At 40.0% G+C, this 19,754-nt stretch overlaps 1 protein-coding gene across 1 annotated transcript in view; it reads right to left on the bottom strand.

Moving 5' to 3' along the window:
- MAP1B (microtubule associated protein 1B) overlaps nucleotides 1–19,754 on the bottom strand; it is a 70,595-nt gene that overhangs the window by 6,174 nt on the left and 44,667 nt on the right. The window contains exons 3-6 of the mRNA XM_058864835.1: nucleotides 18,989–19,071; nucleotides 15,248–15,388; nucleotides 2,528–9,071; nucleotides 212–450 (exon numbers count right to left, since the gene is read on the bottom strand). Of these exons, the coding sequence (XP_058720818.1) occupies nucleotides 212–450; nucleotides 2,528–9,071; nucleotides 15,248–15,388; nucleotides 18,989–19,071 (7,007 nt within the window). The remainder of the gene's footprint in view (nucleotides 1–211; nucleotides 451–2,527; nucleotides 9,072–15,247; nucleotides 15,389–18,988; nucleotides 19,072–19,754) is intronic.

The raw sequence follows: 19,754 nt of genomic DNA, 5'->3' as shown, positions 1-19,754 counted from the left end.
TCAAAGTGATAGTAATTCAGAGGGGGGGGTGGGGGGGCGGGTCATAGTCTCCATTCCAAGGGAGGTTCCTGACTTCTTAGGCAGACACCTGTCTTTCAAATCAAGACAGGGCCCCATTTTCTGGTAGCTGCCATCCACCCCAGAGGTGCTGTAGTTCCTCACAGCTGAGAAAGTTTAGATTTCCAGGTTGAGATAGAAGTGAAGAGCCTACCTGCATGTTACTTTCCCACTGTGCCTTGCCCTCCAGCAGGGAGTCCAGAACAGCCCTGCTTGGCTCCTCGGCTGCAGCATCATTCCCGCTCACCACATAGTAGGATGACCGCACCCTCTTGAAAAACTCAACATCAACATTCTTGCTATTGCTGTGGTTGGGAATGTACACCAGATCCAAATACACTGGGGGTCCTGGAGGCACTGCTGTAGATTTTGCCACCTTAGTATTCCCAGGTCCTTTGGAAACCAAACAACAAAAGCATGTATCACAGGCTAGTTAAAAGCATGCATTTATTAATTACTGTTATAACCACTGAGGTGAGATGTGTCCCATTATGGAATTGCCCTCCTACATATAATGACATGTTACAGCTTTGTTGTATCCCAATGGGAGGAAAAAACTGTAAAATTTGAATTATACAATACAATAAAAAATCATTACCATGTAAAAAAAATTTGGCTGAACCTTTTCCAGTAATATACTACTATTATTCAACAATTACTATGCAGGGCTGTGATTACTGAATTACCATTCAGTAAATGGTGGTATTATTTTCCTGATGAAGTGCAGCTTTTTGAAAGTCTATGGTATGAATGATTATAAAACCTAGTATTACACAGGAAGCCATGAAAATTTAAAGCAGTCCTGGAATCTGAGGTACATAGAAAGATATGATAGCAATTGGTATGCTCAGGTTGCCTTACAGATGCATCAGGAACCTATGACATGTGAGCTCAAAGAGGGTCAAAGAAGAACTTGGAAGGAGGAAGTTGCAAAGCAATTCAGGGAACAGAGTCAAGTATTTGCCTGCTGTACCCTTATTTGCATACACAAACAGCCATTTATCACAAAAAGTAGGGGGGAGTGTTTCTTTGCTGCTGTACATAGTATATATAGTACTTGTTCGAAGAAGAGCTTCAGTCAAAATGAAGTGCAACATGTAAAAAATTACCATCCTTTGCTCTAAACTGAATCATGGTGCAAACTAAATATTTAGCTTCAGCCAGTAATTTTACCCAGATAATCAACAGTTATGCTTTACTACCTTTGTCATGTTGATTAATCTTAGTAAACAATTTCCTGAGCAATACGATCAATTTAGGGTCAAAAATTGTAAGGTCAGCAAACTCCCTTACAGTTGTCTGTCCTGACACATACCATAGGGCAAAATGCCAAATGAAGAGAGAAGATTTCCAGATTTAAAGAGTTTGCTATTGGTTTTGTTACAAAATATTTTATCATCTTTGATGATAAAAAAAAAAATCTCTGATTTTTTTTTTATTGTGCATACCAACACTGACTAAGACACTTGTTGCTACATTTTTACAATTTTATGTCATTAGGAATTATTCCAGCACATACCTGAGAAGTATGCCTAATGACTTTAATGTAGAGCTGAAGTGCTGCAGCAGTGCACAGCATGAATAACCACATCGCTGCTTTGAAATGTATATTCTAACAGAGACATGCAAATGATGGTGTGAGAAAGGAACAGTGGACTACCAAAAATGGGGAAGCTAAGGATAGTTGAATGCTGGTTTGTTTGTGCTGAATACTAGAACTGCTCCTTATAAAGAAGCTTTCAACGGAGCATCAGTCCTCACAGCAGAATAATCAAAGTATCCCCCAAATAGTCCCCAACAAGGTTTGCTGGAAACAACAGATTAGTGCAATACCTCCCCTTCAGTAATCTAATTTGTATTTTATTGCTACTTGGATCATACAACAGACATCCAAAATTGCATTAACTTTGTGTATGTTTAGTCATCACTGACGGCATAAGACTGGAATACATCATGTACATGCTTAGTTCACTCAAAATGCTTTTACTAATGTTAATTTTTTTTATATGCTGCTTCTAAAATCAATCCAGCAAAGTAATAAGACCATCCAAAGAAAGACAGTGAGTTTTCCTCACACAATATTAAATTGCATTCATTTATGTTAAGGAGAATTGTATCTACTTACTTCTCACAATGAATCAATGAATCTTTGCTACTGATTTTACTTCACCTACAAAAGTGGTACTTTCAATTCTATTAGGTAGTTAGCTGTTAAGACAGCTTGTATTAAATTCTTTCTATTTTATGAACTCTCTGGGCAAAACTGACATCAATTTTCTCAGATCATAGAAGTAAAACTAGTGAATTTAATGCATTTAAATGTGGCATTTACATGATGGATCTATACATAAAACCTGAACTTTCTTTGAGGATATGCCACAAACCATATTCTCATCTGATGCAATGCAAACTAACTATACTGCAACAATTAAGAAAATCGTAACACCAGGGCATTGCTATTTGTCTTTACCTGTGGTTGCAGTCTTTGCTGACTTGGATGTTGTTGTATTTGCTGCATTCTTGGTATCCTTATCTTTCTCTTCCACTCGAGACTTTACCTCTGGATTAGAGATATTTTTGGTTGCCTTCTCCACAGATTCCTTCTTTTTTGGAGAGGCTGTTCTGGAAATTTTGTCTAAAGATTCTTTTGTAGCTGGCTTTGGGGAAGCCACTTGTTTTGATTTACCATCACTTTTTTTAACAGGAGAAGATGACTTGGTCTTTGTACCCTGCTTTTTTGTCTTTGTCTTTTCTTTGAGGTCCTTCTTCAAAGGTTTACCCAAATTCTGTTCAACTGGCAGAGCCTCTGGATCAACCATGGTAACATCAGGGTGCCTAGGGGAAGGACTGCGATCCTGCATTGGGACAGGTGGTGGGTCAATGTGCTTGTACGTAATTGTCTTGTCTGTTGGAATGGTTTCTGACTCATCTTCTGAGTCAATGTTAGCATCTGCAGTGATGGAAGGGCATTCCTCAGTCTCCGGGGGAACATCTGAATCGGTCTGAGATGGGGCAGACTCGCTCACAGATGTGGGAGGGGTTTCATCACACTGCCGCCCTTGCTGCTTTCCCCCAGAAGGAGGCTGAGCTCCCCCAGACTGAGTTAGTGGCTTCTCTTGATCTTGAGACTGTTCTTCACTTGCAAACCACTCAAGGGGATTTGGATTGATAAATGAAGGTGAAAGTTCAGTTTTGGGATGTTTATATTCACAAGAGGACACAAGGCATAAGTCAACATCTTGACGGGATTCTGCTAGCGATTTACTTGGAGTAAAATGCGCACTTGCTTCACAGGAATAGCTGGTAGCTTCAGATGACCTCCCACTGGCGGCTCTCCCAGTTGTCTCAAACGAGTAATCTGTGGCTTCAGGTGAACTGGAAGCTTTCCCAGTTGTCTCATAAGAGTAAGTCATGGCCTCTGATGACCTGGTGGTTCTCCCAGTTGTCTCATAGCAGTAGCCAACAGCTTCTGGTGACTTAGAGGTTTTCCTTGTTGTCTCATAGGAGTAATCCATAGTATCGGGTGACCTGGTAGCTTTCCCAGTTAACTCATAAGAATAATCTGTGGCTTCAGGTGATTTGGTGGTTTTCCCAGCTGTCTCATAGGAATAATCTGTGGCCCCTGGTGACCTGGTGGTTTTCCCTGTTATCTGATAAGAATAATCTGTGACCTCAGATGACCTCATATTTTTTGCAATTATCTCATACGAATAGTCTGTACCCTCAGGTGACCTAGTAGTGTTCCTGGTTATCTCGTAGGAATAATCTGCGGTGTCAGGAGACCTAGTAGTTTTTCTGCTTGTCTCATAGGAATAATCCATGGCTTGAGGTGATCTAGTAGATTTTCTAGCTGCCTCATAGGAATAGCCAATATTCTCTGGTGACCTGGTAGTTTTCTCTCTGTCCTCATATGAATAACTAAGTTCTTCTGGTGACCTGCTGCTTTTCTCTGAATCTTCTTTATCTGGGCTGAGTAAAGGTTCTGGACTGTGCTTTGATAGGGGTTCCTCATAACCAAAGGCTTTGACAGAAGACACTCGCTGTGACAAAGGTGTGTGGCTAGCTGATACTGCTTCTGTGATTGCAGGAGGTGAATCTGGAAAAGTAGGAGAATACAGGGGAGAAGATTCCCTTGGAGTTAATGGAGACAGGTCAGATTTTGGTGACAGCTTTTCTCCTAGGCTCTGCACCTTTTCTGAGGTAAAAGAAGAATGCAGTGACATCTCTCTGGGTGGAACACCACCTGAAAAAGTTTCCTCTGGCAGTGGTGAAGCTACCTGGGAAGGTGTATGAGCTGATGAAGTTGAGGATGAAGCTTCAATTTGAGAAACTGAAATAATTTCTGAAATATCTTTCTCTTGAGAGTAAGATAACTGTTCCACAGGTGAAATCTTCCGTGCAAAAGGAGACTCGTGTATATCTGAAGGACTATAATCTACTTCTGTTGGTCCATTTTCAGATATATGGTGTATATTAGTGCTTATAGCAGGATATTCTGGAGACTGTCTACTAAAATCCATTGCTAAAGACTGCTCAGGTGACTCCCGACCATATTCTACTGACATAGCTGACTGCTCAGGAGATCTGTGATCAAGCACCGGTGTTCTTGATTTTGCAGTTTTAGGTGAGAAATCTGGTGGAGAAATTGACATAGGCCTTGGGCACTCTTCTTTAGATGGAGACATTTCTGTTTCCTGAAAAGTTGTTGGTGTTTGTACAACTGACACTGAAAGAGAATCATCAACTTCAGTAGAGTGGGGAGAGCCAACCTCAGCATGCAAAGAGGGAGATACATCATCAGTAGTTGGTTCTGGAAATGAACTAGTAGCAACAGATGCTGTAGAGACAGAAGCTACTCCTTCTATATGGGAATAGGTATCTTCTGCAACAACCTCATCAACGGGAGTTGCAGACTTGTCAGAGACAGTGCCTTCAGAAATTGACATTTTGGTATCTTCTTTTAAAGAACCAAACTGACTGATATCTACTTGAGTCGGTGAGAGATCACCTGCTAACTTCCGCTCATCCAAGACCAGTGAAGACTGGGAGCTGCTGGGTTCTGTATCCTCCATTTTCCTCTCCAGGCTGAAGCCTTCCTTAATTACCATAAATTCCATGCTTTTCTCATCTTGTTTTTCTTGGAAGAGGCCCACAGAGCTTGCTTCAGAAGCTGGGCTCATTTGAACAGGTGATTTGTCTTTTTCAGGTTTCCCCTCAGAAGGACTTCCATAATCTCTGCTGGGAGACTTTAAATCAGCACTTAAAAATGTATCATAAGTCATCTCTGAACCTATCAGTGGTGGACTCCGCAGAGGTGAAAGAACCTTTTCAATAGGAGATTCTGAATCTGGCACAGGCTCATCCATAGGGCTTATTCTGCATTTTGCAGACTCATCTTTGACTTCACTGAACTCAAAGCTAACAGGGGCTTCTGTTGACTTTTCACTGGTTTCAGAGGGAAGCTGACTGGACTTTTCATCAGTGGGAGACTGATAATAAGGTGTGTGGCCAGCACTACCAGCAGCAGACTGTGAGGGAGATGCTACTTCTAATGTTTTATCTTCAGGGCTTGCACAGTGCTCTTCAGCAACTTCTTGGTGTACATCAGGCAATTTAGCAGTGGGGACAGACTCAGAAGGAACTTTGATCTCATTGGGAGTGAGTGAAAAGTTTACACTACGTTCACTCAGTGGTGTTTTGGCAACAGGTGATGGAGGAGACAAACTGTCAGCTGGACTCTTGGCTGAACTATGTTTTCCACCATCTTCTTGATAGGGTTCTTTGATTTCTAATTTGTCAGTGCCTTGGATTTCACTTTCTCTTTGCCGGTATACATCTTGGAATGCAGATTTGCAGAATTTGTCTTCCTCTAATGAGGAGGGTGGTGAGATGGTGGAAGCTGAGGCATTATAATCCTTACCTTCTGTGGCCTCTGTTTTTGATCCTTCAGATAACCCATTAAAAGCATCTGGAAGTGGAGAAAGTTTAGCTCTGCTGAACTCTTGAGAGTACAGTGATGTCTCATACTTGGTAATGTTCACATACTCCTGAGAGGGTGACTCACTTTCCTCATTGTTAGTTTCATCACTCATGACATCTCGGGGTGTTGACATTTCATCCATTGGAGTTGGTTCACTGGATATTTCAATGGTGGACTGTGTGTAACCTGAAGTAGCAGTGAATTCCTCTGGTTGATCTTCTCTATTTTCCTCATCAGAAACAGTGGCTTCACTTTCTGAACCACCAGGTAGTGTTTCATCATGGATGGAAGAAGCTGGTTCAATTACTGGAGACTGAGACTCTGAGCATTTAGTTGGTGTAATTATGAGTAAACCATACTTATCTTCAGCTTCACCAGATTCTGCAGCTTTGTCTACCACAGCCATCACATAATCTTCTTCGGCTTCTGCTTTTTCAGTTTCCTCTTCATCTCGGATGTCTTCTGCTTTGTCTTCCTCATCTTCCTCAGTCTCTTCAGTTTCTGCTTTTTCTATTGCTTCTTCCCTGTCCTCTTCAGCTCGTTCATCGGATGTCTCATAATCTGCCTTTTCAATATACTTTTCATCTTTAACGTTAGCATCTACTTGAGTTATTACTTTTTCTGAGCCACCTGCACTTTTTCTTGATTCTTCCATATATGGTTTTGTGGCATCCAGTCGTGCCTTTTCTACTTCATTTTCATCTCGTTCTTCAGCTTCTTCTGTCTCTGCCTTTTCTTCATAATCTGCTTCAGACGATTCTTCCAAGCCAGTTCCCTCATCTTCAAATTTTTCAGTGTCATCAACCTTGTGTTTCTCCACAGGTTCCAATTCTTCAGGTGTCTGCTCACACTCACCCTCAGCCTCTGTGGTAGTTATGCCTTCATCAGATGACTCAGCAGGTCCTTCATTATCCAGTTTTTCTTTTTGTACTTCAAAGGTGTCTTTTTGCACTTTGCCAGTGAGTTTCAGATCATCCTTTATAAGTGCAACTTGGGATTTTGTTTCTTTTATTGTTTCTACTTCTTCAGCTTTTAATTCTTCAAAATCCTTTGTTAAATCCTCTGGTGAAGACATAAGGGATCTCTCTGCTTCAAGCTCCTTTCCACCGGCTGCAATTTCTACAGCTGCTATAGTTGTGGCTCCAACTGCTGCAAGGGCAGCCTGTGTTCCACTGACTTTGAGGTCCTTCTTCACACTTTTAACTTTTCCTTTTTCTTTTGGCTTTCCAGCAGGTATTGCTTCTTTTTTACCAGGTTCCTCCTTCTTTTGTGGTTTAGGTTTTGCTGCTGGCTTTTTGGCTTCATTTGATGGAGTAGCTGTCTTCTTTGTTTCTTTAGGAACCTTCTTGATTTCCTTTTTGGCTTCTTTGTCTTCCTTCTTGATTTCCTTCTTCTCTTCTTTTTTAACTTCTTTTTTAGCTTCTTTTGTTGACGCTTCTTTCTTTATCTCCTTCTTAGTTTCCTTCTTCTCTTCCTTTTTCACCTCTTTTTTAACTTCTTTCTTGATCTCTTCTTTTTTTGGTTTTTCCTCTTTTTTGATGGGTGTTTTCTCCTCTCTTTTAGAAACCTCTTTCTTTGGCTTTTCTTTGTCCTCTTTCTTTTCCTCAAGTTTTGCTTTGACTTCTTTTTTCACTGTCTTCTCCTTGGATATTTTCGGTTTTACATCTGTACTTTGTTTTTCCGGAATTTCAGATTTCACTAGTTGTTCTTCCTTACTTGGTATGTCTTTTTCCACCACTATTGGTTTGGTCTCTACTTTTGCTGGTTTTTCTTTTTTAACTGGAACTTTTTCTTTGCTTTCCAGCTTCTGAGGCTTTTCTGGTACTGGACTAGGCTTCACAGGCTCTGGTGTTTCTTCTTTAGATTCCTTTCTGACAGGCTTATTTGGTGGTGTCTTTGCAGCAGGCTTCAGACTCTCCTTGCTATCTGTTCGTTGTTTCAATTTTGCTTGCTTCACAGCTGGACTAGCAATGTTCCCAGTTAGGTCTTTTTGTGTAACCATTGGCTGTTTAAGGAAGTCTAAGTGTTTGAGTTTTTCTAGTCCCTCTAGAATATTATACTGGGTGCTGTTTCCAGGAAAGAGAACTCGGATTATTTTTTCTGCAGGATTAGCTGGATGCCACACAATCAGGGATGAGACAGAGGTGAAATAGGATAATGGAATGTCTAATTCTTGGCCATTTGGTAGCAGGAATTCAGCTTTATCTTTGTTAGTACCACTCCACTGCTGCATAAAATATTGCATCTCTTTGCTGTTTTTGACAGGATTAAGCACGTACATCTCAAGTTTGCCAACTCCCATTTTCTGAAATAAAATGATAGGGTCAATGGTATTTCCTGTATTTCTGAAAAGAGGTTCTGGTTTCATAGACAATTTGTTTAAATACTGGAGAGTAAAACAAGCTTCTTCTACACTCCTTTTTACTCGAAAATTAGGATCCAGGTTCTTCAGGTTCTCAGGTACATTAAGGAACACAACTCCTAAATCAGGTGAGATCAGATTTTTCATCCAGTCACTGTTGGTAGTAGACCCTTGAGACTGTTCCTCTTCTAGTTCAGCTATCTTTCGCTGAAGCATGCTATTGATTCCTGGCAGATTGTCATCTCCGATGTGAGTGAGCAGAATGGAATCTACCCTGTCCAAGTGCCGAATAAGTTTCCAAAAACAAGATTTCCTTTCGGATCCTCCATTGATAAGCATATTGAATCCATTCACTGCGAATAATGCAGAATCCCCTCTTCCCCCTGGGAAAATGTAACAGCAGGGTTTGGAGAGCTTCAAGAAACCTCCTGAGGTTGGAGGTTCCAAAATGTCAAAAGGCGATGGCACTTCTACTGATTCTGACAGATACTCTGTGAATTCAGAGAGTCCTTCCATCTCAGGCAATATGGAAGCTGAGTTGAGTTTAATGTTAATAAAGTCTTGAAGGTTGTGTCTGTCAAGGTTGGAATTTTTCCAGTCCCCCTCCTCAGGGCAGAAAAGAGTTAGGCTGGCTTTGTTGGCAGGATGTGTGGTGCTCAACAGTTCACCAATCTAGGGTTATAAAACAAAAACACAAGAAGATACACACAAATTCATTTTTTAATCACAGTTAATGTCAACACAAAATATTTCCTGATCAGATTAATAAAACCTTTTTCATTTGGTTCTGCACTGTTGAGTCCCCATCCTAGATGCTAAAGTAACCTGGTATTACAATTTGTTTACTGCCGTATTTTTTAAAATACAAAGGAGGACCTTATTTCTAGTCAGTACTTCCCAAAGGACAACAGGATCCGAGGTTTCACCTTCCCTCCTACATATTTTATAGAAAGATGGTTCTAACCTTTACACTGATAGGGTATAAGGTGTGTGGGGATAATGCAGCCTGAGCTGCCACTGTATGTCTACCATGGGCTCACGAACCTCCCTGCTGGTCCAGTCCACCCAGAAGAAACAGCCAAGTATCTAAAGGACAAAGAACAACCTCTTAACAGAACAGGCAGAGAGCGACTGCAACACAGAGGAGGTCAGCATCCTCCCAGGGGCAATAACTATCCTTTCTCCTTCTGTCATGGGATATATTCCACCACACCACTGTTTGTGCAGGTCTTTCTGTGGGCTGGCTCCTGAAAAGCCAGTATTGCTCCCAGATTTATCAAGAGATAAACCTCAGCATGAGAGTTTTTCAGGACAGTGACCATGAGATGATGGAACTCAGAATCCTATGAGGTGGTAGAAAAGCAGTAAGTATTACTAGAATCCTGAACTTAGATCTTCAAAGACTACTTGGAGGAATCCCATGGTTTAGGGTCCTAGAAAATATGGGGGTCCAACAGAGCTGGTCAGTGTATTCCCATGAGCAACAAATCAGCCAACGGGGTCAGGAGACCTGCACAGATAAGCAGGGAGTTCCTAGTAAATCTCAAATGGAAGAAAAGAAATATGGGAAAAAGGCACAGACCACATGGCAGAACTATAGGAATATTGTCAGATTATTCAGGGATGTAACAAGGAAGGTCAAGGCCCTCCTAGAATTGAGTCTGGTAAGGGCTATCAAGAACAACAATAAGAACTCTTACAAGTACATCAGCAGCAAAGGGAAGATTAAGGAAAATGTGGGGCCACTGATAAATCAGGCTGGTGTCCTGGTCACGGAAAACTTAGAGAAGGTGGAATTACTGAATGTCCTCTTTACCTCAGTCTTTACTGCTCAGGCCAGCCCTCAGACCTCAGAAGCAGCTCTGCAGAGAATGATCTGAGAATCTTGGTGGATGACAAGTAGACTATATGCCAGCAATATGTCCCCGTGGCCAAGATGATCAATTTCATCGCTAAGGGATACCATTCCTGAAAAGCCAGCACCATTCCTTCCATTGAGAAGAGTATAGGCAGCAGGCTGAGTGACTACTCAGCCCTAGTGAGACCGCATCTGGAGTGCTGTGTTCAATTCTGGTCTCCACAGATCATAAAAGACAGAGCTACAGAGGGTAAAGATGCTGAAGTAACCTGGTATCACAATTTGTTTTACAGAGGGTCCACTGGAAACCACAGAGATGATGAGGAGACAGGAACATCTCTCTTAGGAGGTGAGAATGTGGAAGCTGGGCCTGTTTACTCCAGAGAAGTCTGGAAGGGGTTCTTATCAATACATATAAAATATCTCAAAGGCAGGTGTCAAGAGAATGGTGCCAGACTCTTTTTGGTGTTGGCCAGTGACAGGACAAGGAGCAATGACCATAAGCTAAAACACAAGTTCCACTTCAAAATGGGGAAGAACTTCTTTATGTTGAGGATGGCAGAGCACTGAAACAGGCTTCCCAGGGAGGCTGTGAAGTACCTTTCTGGAGATACTAAATCTACTTGGATGTATTCCTGTGTCACCTGCTCTGGGTGATCTTGCCCTGGCAGAGGGTTTGGACTGAATAATCTCCAGACGTCCCTTCTAACCCTAATGATTCTGTGATTCTGACATTAAGAAATGAGTTAACATTTCAGAAATGGAAACAGCTGTAAATTTTTGGGCCTGCTCTCCAAGGAAGACACTAAGGTGCTTAAGCATGTCAAGAGAAAGGCAACAGAACTGGTGAAGGGCCTGGAGCACAAGTTTGATAACGAGTGGCTGAGTGAGCTGAGGTTGTTTAGCCTGGAAAAAAGGAGGCTCCAGGGGATTTTATTGCTCTCTACAACTGCCTGAAAGGAGGGTGTAGCCAGGTGGGGGCCTGGTCTCTTCTCACAAGTAACAAATGACAGGATGACAAGAAATGGTCTCAAATTGCTAGAAGTTCAATAAGTAACAAATAACAAAGTAACAAATGACAGGATGACAAGAAATGGTCTCAAATTGCTAGAAGTTCAGACTGGGTATGAGGGAAAATTTCTTCCCCAAATGTTGTCAAACACCGAACCAGGCTATCCAAGGAAGTGGTTGAGTCACCAACCCTGCAGGTTTTTAAGATGTGTAGATGTGGTGGTGCTTGGGGTCATAGTTTAGTGTTGAATTTGGCAGTGTCGGGTGAGAGTTGGACTTGATGATCTTTGAGATCTTTTCCAGCCCAAACAGTTCTTTGAATTTGTCATCTCCAACCTTAACAATTCTATATATATGATTCTAAGTTAATCATAAGATCATATGATCATATGAATATATGATTCTAAGTTCTGTACTTCTGAGATTCTGAGTACAGAGCCAAAGAAAGTTCAACAACAACAATAAAAAAAATACAGTTAAAAATGTTCTTGTCAGTAGTTTGATTTAAAATTCATGGATCACAGAATTTGAAATCGAAAGTAATTTCATTAATTTTGACAGCATTTCTTAACATTCTAGTACCAAAACCAACTGCTGCAATAAAGGCACAGAAAATGTGAATTTCCATGCCACAGTGCAAAGAGCTGTTTTCAATTCTATTACTTCTGAACAAAAAAACCAGTATTTGATGGTCTCAGATAAGCAAACATGAAAAGTGTGGCATATTTTACCTTATCCAACTTCCACAGATACTTTGACTTTTTTAAACTGACAATTCAGTTCAATGTAGCTAATTTCTGTTATATTTGCCCTTAACAAAGAGATCACCCAGCTTCTATAAAGAAGTAATTCAGATATTAAATGTCAGTGGAAAACAAGTCAGCACATCATCGTGCAAAATACCATAACCTTCTTTGCAGAGACTCAGTTGTCAGCTCAAGCTTTAAGAACAGTTTTCAAAAGGATGATATAGGTAACACTACAGCTGAATAATTGGTAAGTCTTGGACCACAAGCTGTATCAACAGAGGAAATGAATATATAAAAGATTAATGATGTTTGATTGTGTTAGATCTGTTAGGGTGTCTCTGTGTGTAGGTCTCACTTTTTCTTTGTGTTACATAACTTATTTTTAGCATTTACCAAACATAGAATTCAACAAAGATGCAGTGGCTGTTATAAAAAAAAACTCAGTCCAACAAAGAGATAAATAAAGCCCAAAATAAATATTTTCTACCTTCCTGTATCATTGCTACTGAGTATCTAAGCCATTTGACAAGAATATAAATAGATCTCACCCATATGTGACATGGCCCGGTATGAATGACAGCAAATGAAAAAAAAAAGCAGAAAGAATAAATGGAGGAAATACTGAAAAGGCTGAAAGATAAGGACAATAGGGGAATCACTGATGTAGTTTATTACAGAATTAAGAAAATAGGGGCATCATGGATGATAGCTTTGAAATGGATTTAGAATCTCAAGAGTATTCCTTATGATACGTCTCTGATGAGGGTTGAAAACACATTAGGGAGAGCCAAATGTAATAAAAAATCATCTCCTCTGAATAAATAAATCCAAGTCTGTTGCATAGATAAGGAAATAAAACTGGAGTACAGACTGTTTCTCATGAAGGGCCGATTTTTTCTAGATAAAAAAAAACATATGGCAACATACTGGGCTAATGAATGTACTGTGTTAAGGCTTGGGGTGAGTCCTTTCCAGTTTATATTATACCATACTTGGATTTCTGCTTCATATTTCTAAATTCTGACTTTTTTGTTCCTTAAAGTTGGCATGTATGACGTGTTAAGCCATTGGAAGCCCAGGCTAATGAAAAATTAAAGGAAGTTTATTCCAGGCACAGATTGTAAGTGTTAGGAATAGAAAATTCAGTCATGCCTCACAAAAAGTATCAATGGATCTGAATTTCAAATGGTGACAGTAGGGATAGACAGTAACACAAAGATGTAGCCACTCCTCCAAATTCATAACCATTGTGTGAGCAAAGAAATATAGCTGTAAACCTGAATGTCTTTTTAAACATTGAGAGACATCTGTTGAGAAATGCTTAAGATTTAAAGGCATCACAGCTAGTGAAGACAAACAGTAAGTTGACTGCTCAGAGAAAACATAATTATTGCTTCCTACCCTGAATCACAAAGGCACAAAGAAAGATTTTCCTGTTCTAGCTGTTATTGAAGAGGCAGGAGAGTGGGACATTCTACACCTTCCCACATAGGAGAAATTTAATATCTTGCTTTCAGGCTTTACTTGAAGAGAATCCTGCATGCTAGGGACAGATTTCTGAATAGACTTGATACAAGTATCTCTCAAAATGTAATTACTTATTTGCAAGGACACTCCTTGACCTTAGTTCAGGTTTGGCCCAGTGAAGTGAAAATGGGCAGAGGCCAGAAACACTTACTCCCACCTTATAAGGTTACAGAATCATAGAATTGTTTAGGTTGCCAAAGACCCTTAAGATCAAGAGTCAAGAGATCAAGATTAAGAGTCCAACTGTAAATCTGGCACTGCCAAGTCCACTAGGATCAGGACAGCACAGTTATTCTTCCATCTTGTCACCATTTAGAAAACCATTAGCCGCTTTTTCTAGACCTTTTTTCTCAAATTTTTTTTTTTAATTTTTAAAAAATGTTGCACACATGAAGAATAGTACGGCAAAAATTATCTTGCTTTGGTTTTGTGAAAGCTTGCAGACACACTGAGACCCCAAGGCTTTAGAAACAATAGGCTGGAAGCCAACACTTGCTGAGAGCCATGCCAGCTGGCTGGTGACCACACCGCCAGCCACAGAGATGAGCCAAATGAGCCTTAGTCATAGCCCATGGGAGTGTTCCCTGAACACCCATTGCTGCAGCAATCCCACAGCATCTGCAGCTCATGGCCAACCCCCATCCCTTCACTTTCCAAGCAGTATTTTTTTTTTTTTTGTAATGGTAGCATTTGTCCCTAGTTTTGCATGTAGCCATAAAGTAATTATGTGTTGCTACTTAGACAGGGACATAAGGAACTTGAATTTGTAATTTCATAGAAAAGTAACTCTGAGAAGTGCCTGTGAATTTTAGGTGCCAAGACTGTCTCAGAGAGCAGGAATCCAGTTCTTTCCCCAGCCATTTGCTGAACAAAGAGGCTTTGAGAATAGATCATATGGATACAATAAGGTCAAACTAGAGCTCATTCAAACTATGCTGCCTCAGTGCTGAACTTTCAAATCTCAGTACTGACATGCTCTTAATTAATAGTGGAAACTAAATTTGTATAGATGCAGCCATACAGTTTATTTAAATATATACTTTACATGGCAGCCAAATTAATTATGACAGCTTGTTTACTATGGATTTCTGCCCTATGGGAGCTTTCAGACACAGCACATTAAGGAAGAGAGCAAAGTAACAAGTCATGAAACAAATGACATTAAATACTGGTATATTTCTTGCTTATCTTTTTGGAATGTAAAACCCACAAGTTTTACAGATTCACTGGCTGTATTTTAGACACTACGATAAAAAAGTTAAGCAGGTAGATGGTTTAAAAAAATATTATTCTAACAGGCACCCTCTGTCTCATTAGTGCCGCTTGCTAATTAGCAAGCTAATGCAGGCAAGAGCCTGGTGTCAAGTTCAATTCAACTGTTTTGTATGTTCACCTCAGATTAACAACCTGTGTATTTTAAACACAGCACTATCTCGTTCCATTGTTGAAGGTTCCTTGATTTTCTCTTTCCAAAAGCTGTAATTTGATTTCCCAAATTAATATTTAATTACTTTTTTAGGCAATTTACATGAAATCTGAAGTAAAATAAACAAAAGTTTGGTGAGAAAGCCTGTAATGGAGAGTAACGAGCAGCAGCACCAGGCTGCCAGTGGTAACTCTAACAAGACAGAGAGCCACTTTTAGACTTCTAGGAATCTCTGCCAGCACATAACAATGCATAGAAGACACTTTTCTAAACATACCTCTTGATCTGTGAAGATCTCAATGAAGTTCTGGAAGGAGAAGGATCCTGACTGAAGAATGAGCTCTCCTGTGTTTTCAAAGCACTGGCCAGTTAGAACGAGGAGCTTGTGCCTCGCAGCATCTGTGATCATTAAGCGCACCTAGAGTGAAAAAGAGAAATCAATAACATCGATAAACATCAATAATGGGAGTAACCATGTGTTTCAATAGTCCAGTGAGAACATACAGTTTCTCTCTCCTAATTTAAAACCAGTCTCTGGAACAGGGCTCCCAAATATTATGGAGGTAGAGTGCTGTTTACAAAAGACAATGAGAAAGGGGAAAACATGAAACAAAAAGGAGGTGCAAGATGCTATTAGAAAGAAGGTCTGAAGAACAAACGAAATTAATGGCATGGAAAAAACAGCAAGGAGCAGGAAAGACTACAACTTGAATGAAGAAATCATTTTTTTAACAACAAACTTATTAATAGTATAGTTCTTGGTACACTTTTACAGAATTGCATCATACAACCTTGGTAAACTATTTAAGAGCAAATGCTTGTTACTTTACTTGACCCTCACTACAGCTACTAATTATTCTTGTTTACCACTCCCAAGGGGGAGATTAATGTGCATGCTAAGATAAAGCCATATATTCTAAATTTAGGAGCAAAACTAAACAAAACCTGTGTAAGATTCCATACTGTTGAATAAATGCTTTGCAAATACTTCAGAAGTCTTACCAAACACTGAAAAACCAATCCAGTCCATGGTAAGCTATGAATTTCAAGTACAAAGCACTAATTCTTCTATTAAGGAAGAATTAAGTCAAACCAGAACAGTGATTCCAGAACAAGGCTATCCACATATTAAACTAATTGAGCAAACGAGCAGAGTCCATCTGGGACAACTCCACATGATATTGCATCCAAGCTCTGTCTCCATGGAGATGACACAAATCAACTCAGCTCTCCTAGCACGATATTCTTTCCAAGGTTTATATTGATTGTTAAACAATCAATTTTTCTAAATAACTCTTGTGAATGCCAGGAGGCTGAGCCAGGAAGGCTTAACCTGAATCTCTGCTCAACAAGTCATGTTTCCCATACAACTAGAAAACACATGCTGGAGAGTATGTACCTCAAAGAAGATCCCAACTCTACCACATGTTCACTGTTACTTTATTAAATAAGTGACAGCAGAAAGTTCATTTAATTAAATGTAGGATTAATGTTGCTCTGCCACTAGTTGCACTAAATAATGATAAATTCAGAAATACCATGTAGGGATTAAGTGTATCTATTTCTATTTCAGACAAAAATAGAGATAAGTGCAAACATTTGTCTGATATGCATTACTCAAATCTTTTCTGTTTTCATTCTATTAAAACCATATCAGAACTGGCTTCCTCTTCTAAGTTTTCTTTTGTTGTTGCCAGCAGTGCTCATCAGTCTGATAACTTTCATGTAAACTCATCAGGTTTTCCAACAATAAAACTACTTCCTGATTTGTGAATCACTGATATGTGATTGTCAAATAATTTCCCTTCAACCTATTTTATTAATTGACAAGAAAATACATTCTGCAGGGTTATGCCAAAAAACTAAGTAAATAAATATTTGTAGATTACAGTTCATAATGTGTACACATGGAAGACCTTAAGAGACACATAAATTCTGTGTCTGGGTGTAAATAAGGTTTTTTGAAGGACTACCAGAAATTGTCTCCTGATTTTATGACCACTCAATTTTAGAAGAAATACTGCAAGGCAATGATTCCATTCAGTTCAACTGCTGGTAAAAGCTCAAAATTGATTGAAAGAAGTGCACAGCGAGATATAGGCTCAGTCAAAACAGCGTTTAAGATGGAGTGTGAACAGAGACCAGCACATCAGCAGATCAGTGGTTTCTCAAACCTATGGTACAGTCAACAGGAACATTCAAGCAATGGACTGGGGACTTCCTAGAAAGGAAGTAAATGTTCATCAAGGTTTTCTTCAGGAAACAACAATCTTTCTCCCTTTGGGCCTCTCTCTTATGGGGAGGTGTTTGGCATTTGACAGAACATGACAGGAGCTTCGGGCATATTCATGCGTGGACTACCAGCAGGTAAGGCTATTAAAAGCCAGGTTACCAGGTATATTGTATTTCTATTATTTGTGTTTGTCCGTTTGGCTTGGTTTTCTTTTTTTTGCTCTTGTTTTACTTTGGTTTGGTTTTTGTTTCTTTGTGCGTTTTGGTTGTTTTCCTGAGTGAACAGATTGAAGTTCCTCTTCTGGTGAAGTCAGAGCTTCATGGTATATCTCTGTCTCCCTCAGATGCACCCTGTAAATCTTTGATATATGAAATTAAGTTTTCTATTTGCCATAGTGAACAGAGAATGTCTACTCCAACCTCTGATTTAATTATGACACCTCTTCCTAATCACCTCTTTCTGAAATGTGTCGATTCAGATCCCAGTTTAGCCAGCCAAGTTAAGTCTCATCTGTCTGACTGTGACCAGTTTGGCAGAATGAAAGCAAAGCAAAGATTGCCTCCCACAGTCTTGTGAGATAAAATTTACAGTAACATAGCCAAACATCTTCCAGAGCCAAAGGAGTAAGCCCAGGGTTCAGAAATCATTAATGGGTGTCAGATCATGTTCTTCCATGTAGTCATCCATCAAAGGAATGACAAGCAACAGTCACAGAAATAGCATTTCCCTCCTTTTGGCAGTTTTTTGTCTCTTCCACCCCTTCACACATGCACACACTATATGGCTTTTTACTCAGAATGAATGTATAGAGCTGCTGTCCTGGTGACCTTGTCCTTACCAAGCACCTCTAATGGCTGGTAAGAGATTTTCACTTAAATTTTAGTAAGTAAGTTCCCATTGACTAAGGTGGCTTTTAAACTTCTACAGGTTCAGAAATTCCATTTGTTTTGGAGTCCTTTTTTCTGTTTGTATTCAACATTATTTAACAATTGACTGCAAAACAGTTTTTTCACCAGTGACGACCAGCAGAACGGCTTTGTCTCCCAAATGAAATGAGACAGTGGCAGTGCTTCCCAGCACAGACCAGCAATGCAATTATCCTTATTATTTCAACCTTCAGTCTCACTAGCTAAATAAATAAATTTTGTCTTTGAGCTACACAATCAGTTCTTTGACTCTACTTAGTTCATAAGGAATTGGCAGTCCTCTTATGGGCGCTCTCCACGTTCACTAATCATGTCACATGCTTTTTGAAGCACACATAGATCAACCTAGCGTCACCACCACATAGTTGGTAATTCCTCTCAGACCCAAATTTGTCCCTGGGCACCTTCGGACACTTTCTTCCTATGTAAAATAGGCATCTAGAGCTACCAAAAAATGGCAAAGCAAAAGAAAAGCAGAGGCAGGTTAACTACAACTGCCTCCACTGCATCAAGAATAGAATTTGATGTATTATGAGGAAAGGAATGCTGGGATCAAAGGCGTGTTTCTGTCCTATGCTTCTGACAATTTGTCAGGAGTCTGGAAAATCAGGGAAAATATCAAGGGATGGGTGACTTTTTTCATTATATCTATTCCAAATGCACCCTTTCATTCACAGTCAGAGCCTGCTGTCAGTGTCTGCTAAGACTTTGAAAAATAGTATTTCAGTTTGTCAGTCTCTAAACTGGCAGGTAGTGACTGATGTGCCATAATTACCTCAACTACATCTGCTTCAGTGCCCTCATCATGTTCACTTAATGGAGCTTTTATGACATGTCCAACGAAGTATTTCTTACTTACCTCCGTACTAACTGCTTCATCTGAGGGATTTATGAGGACTACAGTTTCTAAGACATCACTTCTGTGGTGAAGAATCTTCTGACCTGCAAGCACAGAGAGGAAAAAAGAAAAATTAAATTCAACCATCATGGTATAAACCAGGACTTCCCATGAGTTTGCTGTATGTCTTACTTTGTGAGAGCCCTCTGGCTGACCTGTCTGAAGGAGTACCCATAACTCATCTTGGTCTCACAGAGCTGGTGCAGGTAAGGGAGTAACCATCATCAGCCGAGTATCTGGCCCTAACAAACCAAGTGAAAACTAGAACCCACACTGCCAAACTGCTCTCTTTCAGACTTCCAATGGTATTGATTAACATTGGGACACTGCAAAAAGTTCCCTGTGGGGATGGCTAGACACTTGTCATGCTGCCTTACTTTATCTCACTCCTGCTTATAGAAGTTGTAGCAAGCAATGTCAAGCAGCAAGAGTGACAGGACATACAAATAACATCTAGATCCTGAACTAGTAAAGCCTGGGCAAGTTTGGAGCAATCTCTCTACTGGCTTGCATACTTAGTCCATCTCTGTATTCAGAAGTGATATTCATCTGACCAGAAGTGAATGCCAGAAAAAACAAAACAGGGACTTGATTTTTTTTTTCTCCTCCTTACGTTAATTGGCAAGTTCTTATCAGGGTCTCTTTCTGTGAGAACTGCAGTGAGATTAATTAGCATTGGATTGTCATTCAGAAATCCAGACTGGTAATTAGTCTAAAAAACCAGAAA

This window comes from Poecile atricapillus, chromosome Z (genome assembly GCF_030490865.1).
Source record: "Poecile atricapillus isolate bPoeAtr1 chromosome Z, bPoeAtr1.hap1, whole genome shotgun sequence".
In the NCBI taxonomy this organism is placed as follows: Eukaryota; Metazoa; Chordata; class Aves; order Passeriformes; family Paridae; genus Poecile; species Poecile atricapillus.
The sequence above is the reverse complement of the archived record's forward strand: the minus strand, read 5'-3'. Positions and strand labels throughout refer to the sequence as shown.